The sequence below is a fragment of the Arachis hypogaea genome, chromosome 18 (genome assembly GCF_003086295.3).
Source record: "Arachis hypogaea cultivar Tifrunner chromosome 18, arahy.Tifrunner.gnm2.J5K5, whole genome shotgun sequence".
NCBI classification, from domain to species: Eukaryota; Viridiplantae; Streptophyta; class Magnoliopsida; order Fabales; family Fabaceae; genus Arachis; species Arachis hypogaea.
Window position 1 is genome coordinate 122,503,751 of NC_092053.1, and position 18,654 is coordinate 122,522,404.

The 18,654-nt window shown below is 32.9% G+C and overlaps 2 protein-coding genes across 3 annotated transcripts; both read right to left on the reverse strand.

Annotated features, from left to right (window-relative positions):
* Positions 1-297: 297 nt before the first annotated feature.
* LOC112771237 (DNA-directed RNA polymerase I subunit 2) lies at positions 298-4,115 on the reverse strand. Of its 2 annotated transcripts, XM_072224162.1 has the most exons (6): positions 3,291-3,453; positions 2,891-3,025; positions 2,639-2,779; positions 1,942-2,154; positions 1,502-1,756; positions 298-1,048 (listed from the first exon to the last, which is right to left on the reverse strand). In XM_072224162.1, the coding sequence occupies exons 2-6, from the start codon at positions 2,999-3,001 to the stop codon at positions 635-637; spliced, it is 1,134 nt and encodes a 377-aa protein (XP_072080263.1). In that variant the 5' UTR covers positions 3,002-3,025; positions 3,291-3,453; the 3' UTR covers positions 298-634. The 2 variants fall into 2 exon arrangements, with proteins under 2 accessions (XP_072080263.1, XP_025671701.1); XM_025815916.2 differs by having other exon boundaries at positions 2,891-4,115.
* Positions 4,115-4,983, reverse strand: LOC112770410 (lectin-like). Its single transcript, XM_025814768.2, has one exon. The coding sequence runs from the start codon at positions 4,917-4,919 to the stop codon at positions 4,215-4,217; it is 705 nt and encodes a 234-aa protein (XP_025670553.1). The 5' UTR covers positions 4,920-4,983; the 3' UTR covers positions 4,115-4,214.
* Between the last annotated feature and the right edge of the window lie 13,671 nt (positions 4,984-18,654).

Below are 18,654 nucleotides of genomic sequence, written 5' to 3' on the forward strand. Positions count from 1 at the left end.
TATGAAAATTTGGGGATTTAGAATTAAATATAATGGGAGGAACCAACGTGGGTATAAATTGGAAATTAGCCAGCTAAGCTAACCGTTGGAGCCCTCCAGCGTGGCAAAACGTCACCACATCAGCGTTCCGGTGATGACTCAACACCAGAAATATGCCCACCACTATGAGTACTCGGAGCTCTATCTGAAGGACTACAATAGAAAAATTTGGATCTTGAGCACTGCATTGAGTATTTACGCAAATCTGAGGGACTAGTATGGGAATTTACTCCGTAAAGTTAGGTGAATTTAAATGAGGCCCTTGGAAATCTCTAATCAATAATAAAAATTAAAATACAAATTGCAGACTTCTTTCACTTCGAGTTTTCTTTATGTCACATTTTACAAAAGAAAATAAAAATTCAGCAACACTAAATAATTTAGCTAATATTTTACATTGACAACAATACATAGATGAATGTGAAAACGTCAAAACTTTCCTTACTATGTTGCTATCTGGATCTGTTCGTCGAAACCAACAGAAATCAAGATTGCATGACTTGGAAAACTTTTACTCCCAGTGACGGGAGCAAGCATATGAGCTCCCATAAATAATAATCTTAACACGCTGTCATGCTAAGCATACTTCGCCATATCAGGCTCCAGCTTGATTACTTAGCTTAAGAGTTAATTTTATGTTCATGGCTGCAAGCTCTGCTGCCAAGTATCTGAATACATACGGCATTGCAACTGCCTCCATGCCTTTACTTGTTTGGCATGCATCACACATGATCTTCTTTGGAGCTCTTCCAGGTGGAAGCCCCCCGATCGCCCGCACCGGCCGCTTCTGGGGTTGGATGAATACTGTTGTAAGCAAGCTCCCACAAAGGGAACATACATCAGCAATGTGATAATCAGAACAGGTGTGCAACCTATCGTGCAAAAGATATGCAGCCCCATGCGCAAGTAGAGAGTCGCGTTCCATTTCTCCAAATCGAACTCCCCCACCACGTTTTCGTCCTTTGATTGGCTGTTTGGTGAGCTGGTCAGTTGTTCCAGTAGATCGAACCTGTAAAGGAAAATGCATTTGGTGTTGCAAATCGAATGACAACAAAAGCTTTTGTAAGGTAGCCAGTAACCATTGTCCAAGAAAAGCACATTGAATTACACGTTTTACACACAAGTTTGAGACCACTCAAGAACCCTTTTTTTTAATGCATTGGGTCAGATTCTTTGCCAACACATATTTTGGGGATTGAGTTGGGTTGAAATGTTTTCTTTGACCAAACAAGTCCGATGCTTCCAATATCAAAATAGGAAACAAAGTGAAATTAGATAATAATGACTTGTCACATTTAAGTTCAATTAGACACACCACTTCAAAAGCTTTAAAACCAAAAAATTGCATGAATAAAAGGAGTAATTTGAAATGTTAATTTCTTTTCAAGTGAATCTTGCCAAGCTAGGAGAGAATATAGAAAACAATATGAAGCAGCATTGACAAAACAGAGGATTTGCTCACCTGATATTTGTCCGAAACCATATGACGTAACCGCTGGTAATAAACAGGCCCAATAAAGATCTCACACGTTAATTCTGTTCCATAAACCCCACTATACAGAACCTCCAAACCATGATAATTGAATCCTTTTTTTCTTAGCATAAGACCAAGGTCATCGACAAGTGAACCTGATTTTGATTCAGACTCCCCATCATTTTTATTCACTGAACCACGAAATGGAGTTGCATCTACAAATTCTCCATGTAAGCTGCCTCCCTGAAAGAATTAGTTACACATTATAATTGATCTTTAACGAAGCAAGATGTGTAGAGCACCCAGAAGGTGACCAATATAAAAAAAATGCTTGCAGAGCAGTCATTACATGATTCCCATCAAAATACAAAAAGTGTGTGATAATTTATAAATATCTTCGTGCTTATCTCTTCATTTAAGTGTTATACCTTAGCAGCAACAGACTCCAAAAGCATTGCAATTGTCATTCTGGAAGGAAATGCATGCGGATTGATTATGAGATCTGGGCGCATCCCCGTAGTTCCACAAAATGGCATATCAATGTCTGGCCACAACTGAGAGCAAACACCTTTTTGCCCATGCCTACTACTAAATTTATCACCAATGATAGGATTCCGAGGCTGTCGGAACCGTATGTTGACCTGCTCCAGAAATTGAAAGCACAAGAAAAAGTTAACAGATTAAATTGAATAATAAAAATTGTAATAAATTTTTCCTTCTACAGCTTGTGCTGTACATATCTTGTAATACTACTTGAAATACACTACCAGGATTGGTTAGTGTAACTGCTACTATAAAACTTCATCAGGAAAATAACATTCATTTATTTGTAAATTAGAGAACCTCTTCTGACAAATGAACTCTTCAAAGCTGTCCATGGATATTGACTGCTAAAAATATATATAATTTAAATGAATGATGTGGGCAACAATGTTCAAACTTCAGCACAATGGGTGAATGGTTATGGCATTGATACTACTGTTCATGGATTAAGCAACCCAATAGCATAGGTTATAGGGACCAATAAATATCTATTTAAATTTATTATATCATAAATGTTTCAAAATTTAAACCTAACCTACTATCCAATTACACAAGGAAATATATGCAAAAGCATTGACTTGCCTTCTGAAGATCCTTCTTGTTTTTGACATCAACAGCAACATAATCAACATAAACAGGTTCCGTACCCTTCTTTCTTAAGGTTTGCACAGAACTCCTTTCTGTATTATAAATGCTACAGTAGGGTTCATCGGGTCGTATGAACTGGAAATCACAAATTAAGAGTAACAAAGTTGCAGTCAGGAGAAGAATGAGAGAAGGGTGTGCGTGTACACACACACGCACGCACGCACGCACGCACAGATGAAAGCAAACCTGGCCAACATGTGGAAGGCCATCTGCATCAAGCGTACAACCAAATTTGTTTATGTTGCTTCTTCTGAACATTCTTGGGGTTTGGCTTGACTTGCCTGACTTTCTACCCATTTGAGTCAGGTCAATAGTTTCAGTCTGCCATAGTATTCAATAAAGCAAATTAACAATCATAATAACATGAAACATTGCCTAAGAGTCAAAACTTGCAACTGAAATTTAATATAGGTGGATTACAATATAAAAGAAAACGGAATTAGAGATGCATATAAACAGAATTTGTGGCAAGAAACATTATCTACAGTCAAAGCAAACAACTGAAATATCAATACATGGACTACACCACCATAATAGGACATGGAGGTACAGAAGCAAACACAAATCAGTGTATGCAGTAGATTACCGATGTCAACTAGTCACAAGAAATGTGATAGTTTGGAGGCTCCAGAAAGAGCATAACAGCAAGGTACTCTAAGTGAACATTTGGCCTTTTAGGCCAGACCATGAGAGACTATACTGTTGGAAATGCAGAATATATCTACAAATAGACCAATGGTCAAGGATTCATGAGTTGCCGCTGTGTGTTTAGGGTTAGTGTGTGTGACGGTGAGGAGCCGGAGCCAGGGACTGGAGTGGGGAACAACAAAACCATAAAAAATACAATCACACTTCAGCACCACCACTAAAACTTGTACTACATGAGGTCAGCAATGAATCAAACATTATAGTGTACTCTGCTGATTATACCACCATGATATATATATATATATATATATAGAGAGAGAGAGAGAGAGAGCAGCAGCAATGAAGTTTCAAACAGAAGAAACTTGATTGAGTATAAATTGCTAAAACTTCAAAAACCCAATCATAATGTCATGCGAATAGTGATGTGAGACTTAAACAGTAACACATCAAAATCAAGAAAACATAACTAGTAGGCTTTAACTCATTAACTTTTGGCATTTGATCGTTTGTCAATGTAATTAACTAAAAATATAATCTATTCAAAATGATATTTTAATTTATATTACTTTTGAAAAGAAGGAAAAAAAAGGAAAGAAAAACGGAAACACAAACACAAAGAAAAGCAAGCATATATCATTGAAGACAACAAACTAAACCAAACAAAGAAAGTTGGACGAAATTCACAATGAAGAAAAAAACAGTGGATACCTTGACACATACACAAGATAGTAGGCATACCATAATTACACAGACTAGGACATAGGCTTGTCCTTATTTACTCAAATTAAAATAAAAACACAACACAATCTGGCAATAAGATAGGAAGAGGGTCGCCTTATTCAATATTCATCGTTGTTCCTCTTCAGTTGGACTTAAAAGTCCAAGATAGGATCTCAGTATTTTGCGAGTATTGCCCAGTAGAAGCAGATAGCCCTACCGCAACCTTTTCAGGAAGCTTAGTGCTCAAGTCGACGTCGTAAGTAAGAGTATCAGGTTGGTTGTCGAGATATGTAGAAACACTGACGGTTATCCTCTTAAGGGCAGAGTTATATGTTATCTTTGCAGTGGTTACAGCTCCATCATGCCAGTTCCAGTAACCAACAGCTGATGACCTGATAGAGTTGATATTAATTCCGATGTGGGGATAACTAGGATCCCCAATCTCGAAATTGGAAAAGGTATCAAATTCAACAGCAACAATCTTGTCAGATGCATCGTTAAAGAGGCCGAGAAACTTCCCAGAAGATTCAGGTGGAATTTCAGTGTTGGCATTAGCAATGAAGAAGGCAAGACCGTCACCAGGTCCGGGAGCAAATTCACTATTGTAGGGTTTTGAGATGCGAAAGACGAAGGTAGTTTCAAAGCCTGCTCGGAAACCACTGTGGTCGTACAGGTGCACAGGGTCAGAGAATAAAACTCGGCCAACTCTGTTTCCTAGTGGGTTGCCATCGCTGTCCAAGTTGGTGAGTCGAATGACATTGTGATCGGTAATGGTTGCATCTCCTTGGAATTTGATCTCCTTGGAGTTATTAGGAACAAATTTGTGCAAGTTAAATGAGACACCCATGGCTATGACTTTGTGGTATTTTGGAAATGAAATGAGATGTGAGTTTGGGTTGGATGCCAAGCCTATCGCAGCAGCTCGGTATTTATAGTGTGGCGATTGGAGTAAGTACACCTTAGCTTCTCAATTAGGTATGTACGTAGTTTCGTATGCATGGCCTCTAACAACCATTAACACAATACGTCACCTCCATGCGGTAACATATATTTTGTCACCCTCTAGCCTCATCACCCCTATCATAAATGCTTCTGTATAAAATACGCGTTATTCAAATTCATGAGAGCCCTTAAACTAGACTTATTATAATAAGACCGTGCTAATATAGTCTCTCCAATCTTATTTATTTATACATAATCCATGAAAATTTTCTACACTACAAATTATTTTTAATCCTATGATTCCAACCGTCCTCCGCGTGGGTTTTTCTTTAATTTATCCCTTCTTCATCTAAGTCTATATGAGGATTCACATGATGCATGACGAGAGAAGATTTAGTTTTTTGGGTGGCTGCTTGACGAGGGAAGATAATCAATAAGAAATGATAAATTAAAACAAATATGATAACTAGTGTTTAATTTATATTCATAATAATATCTCGGGATTATTTAATTTTGTTGTTCATTTCTTTGGTTTGATTATTATTTCTCTTAAACTATTTCTTGAACACTGAATATTTAATGCAACATAAAAATATGTCTTGTATTAAAATTTATTTTGATTTGAAATATTTTATACTTTTTAAAATACATAAATAAAAATAATGAATGTCTTTCTTTTAAATCATGTTTAGGGAAATATATATATATTTTTTAAATGATCCCATTTCAATATACATTATTTAAATATTCTTTAAACTAAATGTATAATGAGGAATGCTAGGGGGCTAATAATTTTGGTGTTTTGTAACCATCAATTAGCCATCAATAGTATTTTTAATGGTGTGAGATTACATCTAATGGTGGAAAATCACTCACTTTTATTTTGATAGTTAAGTGCTGGCCAGAAAACACAAAAATTGATGGCCCCATAGACTTTTCCATGTACAATTTATAAAAAAATTAATTACAAATCATAAGTTAATAACAAAAAAGAAATATGAAATTTCAGTATGACGATATTTACGGAAATGAAAGAATTATCCAATTAAGATAGAACCCACAAAAATGAAATAAAAAAGAAAGAAAGAAAAGAAAAGAAAATCAACTTGTCATAAAATTTCGATTATACTTTGGATTATTTTATGTGTGGTCACAAGCAAATGAATTATTTGGATTTTTATTTATAATTAATTATTATGTTAAAAAATGTATTACATCGGGTTTTTTTTACAGGTATATTACACATGATGATAATCTTATATAAGTTTATATTTTAAAATTTTTATTTAGGTAAGTGGTTAACCTTTTTATAGAGATATAATTATTTATGTATTTTTTTATTATTTTAAGTTTTTGAGATAATGAAATAGTAGTGTAATATTATGATATAATATCAAAATTTTAATAACTTAATGATTTAGAATTTAATTATTATTAATCCTAAAAGAAAGAATTAATTTTAGCATAAGAGAATGAAGAATTACAAATAATAATTCAAAGACAATAACAAATATAAATGAACCCAAATCGTTCTATTCCAAAATAAAAGAAGCTTCAATTTCAACGTTCACAAATCCAAACAAACCAAGGATGTTAAGACTGAACAAAACCAAAATTATAACTCATATCTAATAAAAAGTTATTTATTTTGGTTTTTCTTCCTATGCTCATTTCTTTTCTTTCATTAATTTTTCTTATTAAAATCTTTATCAGAAAATATGCCTTTTTCTTTTTAAATTGAAATACTCAAAATCAGAATATAAAGATATGAAATTAAGACGCAACGAAAAACTTTTTTTTTTCAACGTGCTTTGATGTATCTATTGCATTTTCTTAGTCTTTATTGATGCTTTATGATGTTCTTAAAATATAACAATTGTTTGTTCTCCAAGTCCCATTGCAATCCCAAATCTCCATCATTAATCGTATTTGTCATAATATATAATTTTCATTACTGATAACAACCGTTGTCTCTTCTTCATTCTCATCAATTCTTGCTCTTGATAAGATTATACTTTTCCAATATAACAAACCAGCAGATGGTCGGTTACATTCTATTGATCATTTGAATTAAAGAGCAGTTATTAGGTTTTAATTAGTGATAATGTCTGATCGGATGTTTTTATTCTAGGATGTAGTCCGTTGAATCTGATTGTAACCTATAACGCCGAATTATAAATTGGCAAATAGAAACAACAGATATAAATTGGCAAATAGAGATGATAGACATGGATCGAAAAATAGAGATGACAGATATAGATCAAAAAATAGATATAGATCGGCAAATAGATATAACAGATATAAATTGAATAATAGAGATAATAGATATAGATTGGCAAATAGGGATAACAGATATAGATCGGCAAATAGACATAATAGATATAAATTGGCAAATAAATATAACAGATATAGATTGGCAAATAGGGATAATAGATATAGATCAGAAAATAGAAATGACAGATATAGATCGGAAAAATAGAGATAACAGATATAGATCGGCCAATAGACATAACAGATATAAATCGAAAAAATAGAGATAACAAATATAAACCGAAAAATAGAGATTGTAGATATAGATCAGAAAAACAGATATAGATCGGCAAATAGATATAACAGATATAAATTGGCAAATAGAGATAACAAATATAGATCGGCAAATAGATAATACAGATTTAAATTGGCAAATAGAGATGAAAGATATGGATTAGAAAATATATATAACAGATATAGATCGGCAAATAGATATAACATATAAATTGGCAAATAGAGATAACAGATATATATCCGCAAATAGAGGTAACATATAAAAATTGAAAAATAGAGATAACAGATACAAATCGGGAAATAGAGATATCAGATTTAGATCGAAAAATAGAGGTAACATAAATTAAAAAATAGAGATAACATATATAAATCGGGAAATAGAGATAACAGATATAGATTAGCAAATAGAGACGACAGATATAAATGGGAAAAATAGAGATAATAGATATAGATCGGCCAATAGACATAACAGATATAAATCGGCATATAAAGATAACATATAAATCAGAAAATAGAGATGACAGATGTAGATCAGAAAAACAAATATAGATCGGCAAATAGACATAATAGATATAAATTGTCAAATAGAGACAACAGATATAGATCGTCAAATAGAGGTAATATAAATTGAAAAATAGAGAAGACAGATATAGATCGGAAAAATAGAGATAACAAGTATAGATCGGCAAATAGACATAACAGATATAAATCAGCAAAATAGAGATAACAGATATAAACCGAAAAATAGAGATGACAGATATAGATCAGAAAAATAAATATAGATCGGCAAATAGATATAACAGATATAAATTGGCAAATAGAGATGATAGATATGGATCGGAAAATAGATATAACAGATATAGATCTGCAAATAGATATAACAGATATAAATTGGCAAATAAAGATAATAGATATGATCGGAAAATAGACATAACAGATATAGATCGGCAAATAGATATAACAGATATAAATTGGCAAATAGAGATAATAGATATAGATCGGCAAATAGAGGTAACAGATATAAATTGAAAAGTAGAGATAACAGATATAAATCGGGAAATAGAGATAACATATATAAACCGAGAAATAGAGATGACATATATAGATCAGAAAAATAGATATAGATCGGCAAATAGACATAATAGATATAAATTGTCAAATAGAGATAACAGATATAGATCGGCAAATAGAGGTAATATAAATTGAAAAATAGAGAAGACAGATATAGATCGGAAAAATAGAGATAACAAGTATAGATCGGCAAATAGACATAACAGATATAAATCGGCAAAATAGAGATAGCAGATATAAACCGAAAAATAGAGATGACAGATATAGATCAGAAAAATAAATATAGATCGGCAAATAGACATAATAGATATAAATTGTCAAATAGAGATAACAGATATAGATCGGCAAATAGAGGTAATATAAATTGAAAAATAGAGAAGACAGATATAGATCAGAAAAATAGAGATAACAAGTATAGATCGGCAAATAGACATAACAGATATAAATCGGCAAAATAGAGATAACAGATATAAACCGAAAAATAGAGATGACAGATATAGATCAGAAAAATAAATATAGATCGGCAAATAGATATAACAGATATAAATTGGCAAATAGAGATGATAGATATGGATCGAAAAATAGATATAATAGATATAGATCTGCAAATAGATATAACAGATATAAATTGGCAAATAAAGATAATAGATATGGATCGGAAAATAGACATAACAGATATAGATCGGCAAATAGATATAACAGATATAAATTGGCAAATAGAGATAATAGATATAGATCGGCAAATAGAGGTAACAGATATAAATTGAAAAGTAGAGATAACAGATATAAATCGGGAAATAGAGATAACAAATATAGATCCGCAAATAGAGGTAATAGATAAATTGAAAAATAGAGATAACAGATATAAATCCGGAAATAAAGATAATAGATTTAGATCGGCAAATAGAGATGACAGATATAGATCGGAAAAATAGAGATAACAGATATAGATCGGCCAATAGAGGTAACAGATAAATTGAAAAATAGAGATAGATATAAATCGGGAAATAGAGATAACAGATATAGATCGGCAAATAGAGATGACAGATATAGATTGAAAAAATAGAGATAATAGATGTAGATCGGCCAATAGACATAACAGATATAAATTGACAAATAAAGATAAGAGATATAAACCAGAAAATAGAGATGACAGATATAGATAAAAAAACAGATATAGATCGGCAAATAGATATAACATATAAATTGAAAAATAGAGATAACAGATATAGATCGGCAAATAGGGATAACATATATAAACCGGGAAATAGAGATGACAGATATAGATTAGAAAAACAGATACAGATCGGCAAATAGATATAACGGATATAAATTAGCAAATAGAGATAACAGATATAGATCAGCAAATAGAGGTAACATATAAATTGAAAAATAGAGATGATAGATATAGATCGAAAAATAGAGATAACATATATAGATCGGCCAAAAGACATAACAGATATAAATCGGCAAATAGAGATAATTGATATAAATCGGAAAATAGAGATGACGGATATAGATCAGAAAAACAGATATAGATCGGCAAATAGATATAACAGATATAGATTGGCAAATAGGGATAACAAATACAAATAAAAAAAATAGAGATGACAGATATAGATAAGAAAAACGGATATAGATCGGCAAATAGATATAACATATAAATTGAAGAATAGAGATAACAGATATGGATCGGCAAATAGGGATAACAGATATAAATCGGGAAATAGAGATGACAGATATAGATCAGAAAAACAGATATAGATCGACAAATAGATATAACAGATATAAATTAGCAAATAGAGATGACAGATATAGATCGGCAAATAGAGGTAACAGATATAAATTGAAAAATAGAGATGATAAATATAGATCGAAAAAATAGAGATAACAGATATAGATCGGTCAATAGACATAACAGATATAAATCGGCAAATAGAGATAATTGATATAAATCGGAAAATAGAAATGACGGATATAGATCAGAAAAATAGATATAGATCGGCAAATAGATATAACAAATATAGATTGGAAAATAGAGATAATAGATACAAATCAAAAAATAGAGATGACAGATATAGATCAGAAAAACGGATATAGATCGGCAAATAGATATAACAAATATAGATTGGCAAATAGGGATAACAGATACAAATCGGAAAATATATAGAGATGACAGATATAGAACAGAAAAACAGATATAGATCGGCAAATAGATATAACAGATATGGATTTGCAAATAGAGATAAGAGATATAGATTGGAAAATAGAGATGATAGATCGGGCTTTTTTGGGCCTTAATGATTTATTATGTGACCTTTGTTTACAAAGGTGCATGTAAGTTTGAAGCCACTGAAAGGAAATGGGGCCTATAGAAAGAAGGGTGTTTATTTCAAGGCCCCATGGTGGGCGCCAGTTGTTCTTGTGTGAATAACCTAGACGTAGCCTCGGCTACAGAAGTTGAAAACGAGCTTTAGCCTTTAACGCCGAGCTATAGGCTGAGATGATTTGAGCTCTTCATCCAGAGAGATATCACGTCACGGAGAGTATGAACAAAGGAGGAGTGTACCTGCCAAAGGCACTCCGATGTTTAAGTTAGTACTGAGAATTCAGTGTCCCATTTGAGGATAAAATATCATACCTTTATAGGTGAGGTGAAGATGGTCGGTTATATTCTATTGATCATCTGAATTGAAGAGCAGTTATTAGGTTTTAATGACTGATAATGCCTGGTCGGACGTTTTTATTCTAGGATGTAGTCCGTTGAGTCTGATTGTAACGTATAACGCCGAGTTATAACGTAAAGTGCCGAGTTATTGTATATAATGTCGAGTTATGATATCGGATTTGTAACAGCCGTATCAATTATAAATACCAATTTAAAGTAGGGATGAACACTAATTCGATCGGATCGGATATAGTCAAAATATCGATCCAATCTGCACTAAAATTATTGGATTAGATCGACTCTAATATCCGCAGTTTTAAAATTTGGGTCCGATTCTATTCGATCTGCACATTTGCAAGATAACAAATAAATATAAATGAACTCAAATAATTCTATTCCAAGATAAAAGAAGCTTCAATTTCAAAGTTCACAAATCAAAACAAAGACTAAACAAAACCAAAATTATAACTCATATCTAATAAAAAGTTATTTATTTTGGTTTTTCTTCCTATGCTCATTTCTTTTCTTTCTTTGGTTTTTCTTATTAAAATCTTTATCATAAAATATACCTTTTCTTTTTAAATAGAAAGACTCAAAATCAAAATCCGAAGATATGAAATTAAGACTGAACGAAAAAAAAAATCAACATGTTTTGATGTATCTGTTGCATTTTCTTAGTCTTTATTAATGCTTGATGATGTTCTTATAATATAGCAATTGTTTGTTCATGTTCTTATAATATAACAATTGTTTGTTCTTCCAAGTCCCATTGCAATCTTAAATTTTGGATATATCTAAAATGAGCACAATAATTATGTGTTTATTAAATGTGCTATATTTATATCAACCATTAGATTTTATTAAATAAAAATCAAAGATTAATATAAAAGAAGAGTATTGATGGATTCTAATAAATTTAAAATATTCTAATACATAAATAAATATTTTAAATAACAATACTTTAATACATAATATTTTAAATGGTAACAGAATCTTCTATTCTTAAATAATTAAATATAAAACATATAAATACAAAAAATATGAGTATTTTTTATTCATTAAAATTAATTATTATGCAAGAAATTTTTATAATATTAAAAAATTATATTAAAATAATATTTTAAACTGTTGTTACATAAAAATATAAAATAATTAAGATTTTATTTTATATTATTTGACAAATAATTAGATTATTATATTCAAAATTTATTAATTAATTATTTTTGTTAAAAATATTATTATATAATATACTTTTTTATCGAAATATTTTAAAAATATAATTTCTTTAAAATATTATATATAATACATAGAAATATTAACTTTTTTATTTTTTTTAGAAAATAGAATAAATAATATAATTCTAAATATATGCCTATCACATTATATATTTACTTATATTAGTAAGACCTAATTAATCAAACTTACGCAATTAAAAATATTAAAACTGTATACAAAGTCAGGTTATTACAGAAATATAATCAAATAAATACACTATTTCTTTTTATACCTTTTTTCAAAATAATATATATTATATTCTATCTGAATTAAAATGCAGATCAGTTATTATATGTAATTACACCTGTACTGTACCCTTGTAATCTCAGACAATCTGAGTTATACCTCGGCACGACTTATCATGAAAACAGCTTCATCTTAACTGATCGCTTCCCATAATCTTGCCACGAGGATCTTGAACGAAACCAACAACTAATTCCACACTGACTGGGCTATAAATCGGGCACGGTACCGACGATAGAAGACAGATCAAATTCACTCCAGTAACATACTATCAAATAACGTCCCGATCATACGCACATTTTTATTTAAGTGATTCCTTTACTGACTTGGGCGTTGGAATCCTTTTTGTAAGTACCACGCTCCGGTCTGAGTTCACGAGGATATTCCCGGTTCGGTTCAAGCTATCAGGCACACTAGATTGACGTGAGGCCGACACATAGCTCGAGAGGAGTATCCTTACCAGAATATTTGGCGCCCAACGTGGGGCCCTTGCCTCGCTTTTTAATTTTTATAATATCCCTATATCCGCCTTGTACTCTCTTTCATTTTCAGGAACTGAAGCATGACGGATCACTCAGTGTCTCAAACTCCTCGAACCAATGCTGAACTGATAGCTGCCAATACCGTTCTACTAGCCAAAAATCAACGAATGGACGAACTCTTGACGACAATGCAGAAAAATGGCGAAGGAAATGAAAATAATGAGAAGGCAAACAACAATCATCATGAAGAAAACCTGACAGAATCAAATGCAAAGATAGGGGAAACACCCCCCAAAATAGGAAGACGACGGACCAATCCTTTCTCGAAAGAAATAATGAGTTTTAAAATGCCTAAAATTTTTACACTTCTAATGATTTTGACACCGTACAATGGGATCGGAGATCCTAAAGTTCATGTCACAAAATTCGAATCCATGATGTTTCTTAATAGTGATTCCGATCCCATCTTGTGCTGTTCCTTTCCGACCTTTTTGGATGGAGCTGCATTATTATGGTTTTCTAATTTGCTTGCTGGTTCTATAACCAGTTTTGATGAATTTGCCAAGTTGTTCATAAATCACTTCGCAGCATCCAAAATTTATGTTCGAGATTCAGACTACCTCAGCACGATCAAGCAACGACAGCACGAAAGCCTAAAAGATTACATGACACGCTTCACAACGGCAGCTATGAAGATCCCTAACCCCAACCCGAAAGTACAGTTGCCTGCCATTAAAAGCGGTCTCCGACCTGGAAAGTTCCAGGAAGCTATAGCTGTGGCAAAACCGAAAATATTGGAGGAGTTTTGGGACAAGGCCACTGGACAAATTGTAATAGAGGAGTTACGTGAAACTTGAAGAAGCGAGAGACTACCATCGCGAAAGGAGGAAGATAAGCCATACAGGTCCCACAATAAGGACACTAAAATATCTTTTAAACTAACTCCAAAATTTGATTCATATACCAGGTTTAATACCAAGAGGGAGGACATCATTAAATAAATACTACATAACAAGCTAATAAAGCCGCCGAGCAAAGCAAGAACGTATCAAGACCAGAAGTACGTTGATGACTACGCATCATGTTAAGTTTTTCCTATGCTTTTTCATATCAAAAATTAGTTTATAATGCCCAATTATTGAGTATTTGTTGTGCTTAAGTTGAATATTGCTTTGATTGCTTGAGTTAATGAATTTTGTAGGAAATGGTGAAAAAAGAAGCAATAAAAGCACTAATAGAGGAAGCACACTCCCAAGGTGGCAAAAGAGTTGGAAACAAACTCAAAGAGAAGCAAAGAGGATTTGCAACCCTGACCTTTTCACACTCAAACAAGAATAAATCAAGCTACAAAGCTCCAAATGAAGTGATCTTATTTCCATTTGAAAGTAGACTTTCAGAGCTTTCCAACCATATATAACACTTTATAGTGGACACTGGATTTGAGGGTACAAATTTCTATTCGTTTAGCTTCACAATTTTAGCGTACAACAAATCCCTGCACTTCGCCAGACTGACCTCTTCACCTTCAAATGATCATAATTTGGGCTAGAGATATCCAAATGACATGCTTTTAGTGGCGTTAGAAAGCTGAGATCCAGAGCTTTCCAATGTTATATAATAGTCTATAGTGGGCATTCATCTTGGGGATGCAGCAGACCAATATTTCAACGTGTAAGGTTTCCCAAACCTTCACAAGCCCAAAATGCCACTTCAATGACACTCCACATTGGGCCACTTCCTAATACTCCAATTCCTTCATTTATTCTTCAATGTTTCAAACTTATATGAAGAGAATTAAAAGTTGACAAGTCCAAGTTAAGCCACAATTAACAATCAATAAAGGCCACAAGAATCATCTAGAAGTAATAATTAGGAAATTTGCATTTAATTTTAATTTCATTTGAATTTGTAATTTAGGTAGCTTATAAATAGGACCTTAGCTTCATCATTTTAGACACACCATAGAGGGGTGGAGGTGACTCCACTCCCCTTTCACTCTCATCCTCTTCTCTTCTTCCATTTCTTTCATATACACTTTTGTAAATATTTAGTTATGAGCTTCTAATTTCCAACATTGGGAAAGAGAGCTCTATTGCTATTTGATGGATTAATTTGTTTTTATTCTTCTTCTTCTCTTCATCTCTCTTTGATTTACTTGAAGGATTTTCTTTCTTCATTTAAGCATTCAATTATCTTGGGAAAGAGATTGAATATACATGAATTCTATTTGAACCTTGGGAAAGGAATCATAGAATGATGCTTGAAAATCCTTCTCACACTTGAGTAGATTTGGGTATGGATGGAGTATTGTGACATTTAATCTATCCATTATTTGGGTCTAGAAAAGTGTGTGGTATAATTAGGGACCATTCTTCATCTCTTCTCATGAGCAATTAGACGAAAGAATTGGCTATTGATCAAGATTTGAGAGATTAAATTACCAAGAGGTCAATGAGTTGCATGATTGAAGAGGAGATGAAAATTATTGATCCTAAGAATGCAATATCTCTTGATCCCAATGTTAATTTCATTCTTAATTCTTGTTGTTACTTATTGTCTTTAATTCTTGTCATTTACTTATGCACATTTATGGCTTTATTTACTTTTGCACATTTATGCCTTCCAAGTGTTTGTAGAAATGCTTCAATTGGTTTTACTTTCTAGTCATTTACTTTCTTGCACTTTACTTTCTTGTACTTTCCATTCCTTGCAATTTACATTCTTGTACTTTAATTTTCAGCACTTTAATTTCTTGCTATTTACTTTCTTGCACTTTATTGCTTTCCTTTACTTTCATGTCATTTACTTTTCTTGTTGCTTATCACTCAAAATTGAATAATCTAACTAGAATAATTAATCAACTATTACTTGCTTAATCTGTTAATCCTTATGGGATCGACCTCACGCTTTGTGAGTAATTACTTGACGACAATTCGGTATACTTGCCGAAGAAATTTTTGTAGTGATACATTAATTCCGTGATCAAGTTTTTGGCGCCATTGCCGGGGATTAATTGTAACACCCTAACTACCAAAGCTCACGCTTCTGGCTGCGCGACTCTGATAGGTCGGACATTACGACGACACTTATACTATTTAATACTAAAATATGAGCCTGTTTAAAACTTTAAACCACAACACCGCTCCCAAAAATACTTTCGTTCGATAACATACATCCATAAATACTATACAACTTACAAAACACATAAAGAGTACATCCATATATATACATATACATATATAATATTACAAGCATTAACCAATAAAATTCCTATCCCTCTTACAGAATATCTCAAGATAAAGGCGAGGGTACAGATAATAGTCTAAAGCAATACAAAGCATTTCAACAACAACTAAATAAACTCTTCGTGACTTCTGCGCCCATATCCTGAAAGGGGAAAAATGTAGGGGGTGAAGATAAACCGTACCAGTGATTAATAACTGTCTTATGCCTCTTTCCAAAAACAACGGTTTACAATAAAAGTAAAGTCGAAAATCTTTTCTGAAAGAGGAACTGTTCAATTCTCAAAAACTCAAAAGTCTTTCAAAAAGTTTATCTAAACTGAACCAAAATAGCCTTTCATATTTTATTCCAAACCAAAAACACAAAGCCGAAATCAACCATCAGTTCATCTCATTCTAACCACGGCCCTAAGCCCAAACAATCCAACAACAACCAATCACCACAGTCCAACAGAGTCCCAGTAGCCAACACAAATAGGAAGATGCAAGCACAAACAAACAGTTATTGCAAGTAGAACAGTTAGCAATTAATCACATAGGCAAACCAAGTATAATATGCACACCCAAACAATGTCACATAAATGCATATGATGCATGCCTGTCCCTAGTGGCTGATGATATCATCTGTCGGTTATAGAGCCAACCCGACAAGTCCTGGTAGCTAACCATTGAACTGTCCCTCTATCGCGCATCCCCAACTCGAGTTATACTCAACATAAACTTGATCATAATCATGATCCATATCCATCACCTTCACTGGTGAATATTTACGGGGGCGAGCTCATCCGGGACTTTCACAGTGCCCGGCCACACTTACGACATAGGGTCAAAAGAGCTTCGAGTCTCAACCTGGAGCACGTGGTGGCTAGCCACTGCTTTCTCCCAGGGAAACTCTTATCTCCGATAGTGGAAGTGCAGCATTCACATTTATCAATGATTCAGCATAAACATGCATTCAATCTCATCCATGGATCAACATCCATCTCAGCCATCCGGCTCACGGTTCATTCCAGAACTAGCCAATATTCATATCATACACAGCCATTCTGGCTCATGGTTCAATCCAGAACCAATCAATATGTATAAACATACACAGCCATTCCGGCTCTCAACAAAATAGCACTTCCACATTCAAAATCATCAACTTCATGAAATCGGCATTTAAGCCATAAATCATTTTCTCAATTCATTTCACTTTGAAATCAAGTTTCAAATCTTTTCAGCCTTGGCTTTAAAGATCTCATTTCTCAAATCATCTCGGCTCATAAGCCACTTTTACTCAAGGTAAATTCCCCTTTGAAAACAATGCCACTCTCGGCACCTTCTTTCCAAAACTTCCATAATCATGGCAAGTTAAAAATCTCCTTGAGATATTCAAAATCACCCATCCAACAATGGGATTTTATAACAAAGGTTTCTCGGCAGAGTCCCAAGTCTTTAGGGGAGAATAACATAACTCATTTCGCCAAATTCATTTAAAATCATTAAAACATTGGCTTTCCGATTTGAGTAATAAAATAGGATCTAAGCCAAACCGAGTCACGTAATCATTTACTTCTTTTAAAGCGGTTTTCTTTACTTAAGCAAAACCGACTTCAACCCCCATGATAAATTCTAGAACGTTTCAACTGTTCAAAATTGTTTTAGTCTTGCAAGAATTCAGAATTCAAAGAGTACTTAAACCTTTCTCAAAACATTTCAAAATGAAACTTGTCAGTAGACATTCAGGTTCTTTCAAAGTCATTGAAACTTCTTTAATTGAAACCCCCAAGTCAAATTCAAAGGCATAAACCCTTTTCACATTCAAATAGCTTTAAAACACAAGTTTCCTCTAAATAACTTTCTCCTAAAAAAGATACAATGCCTTTCTTAAGAAGCAAGACTAAATCACAATTTTCTCTTTACTAACTCATTTCGAAAACATGAATCATCCTTTTCTTGATAATTCAATTAAAATAGTAGAAGCCTTTAACTCATCATTTGCCAGACAACATTTCAATAAAGACTCGGATTTTATAGAAATTTCGGCAGCACCTCCCATAAAACTTGGACTTTGCCACCCGGTTCGGATCCCAACTAAACCGTTTCACAATCCTTTTCAACAGCCCAAATTTC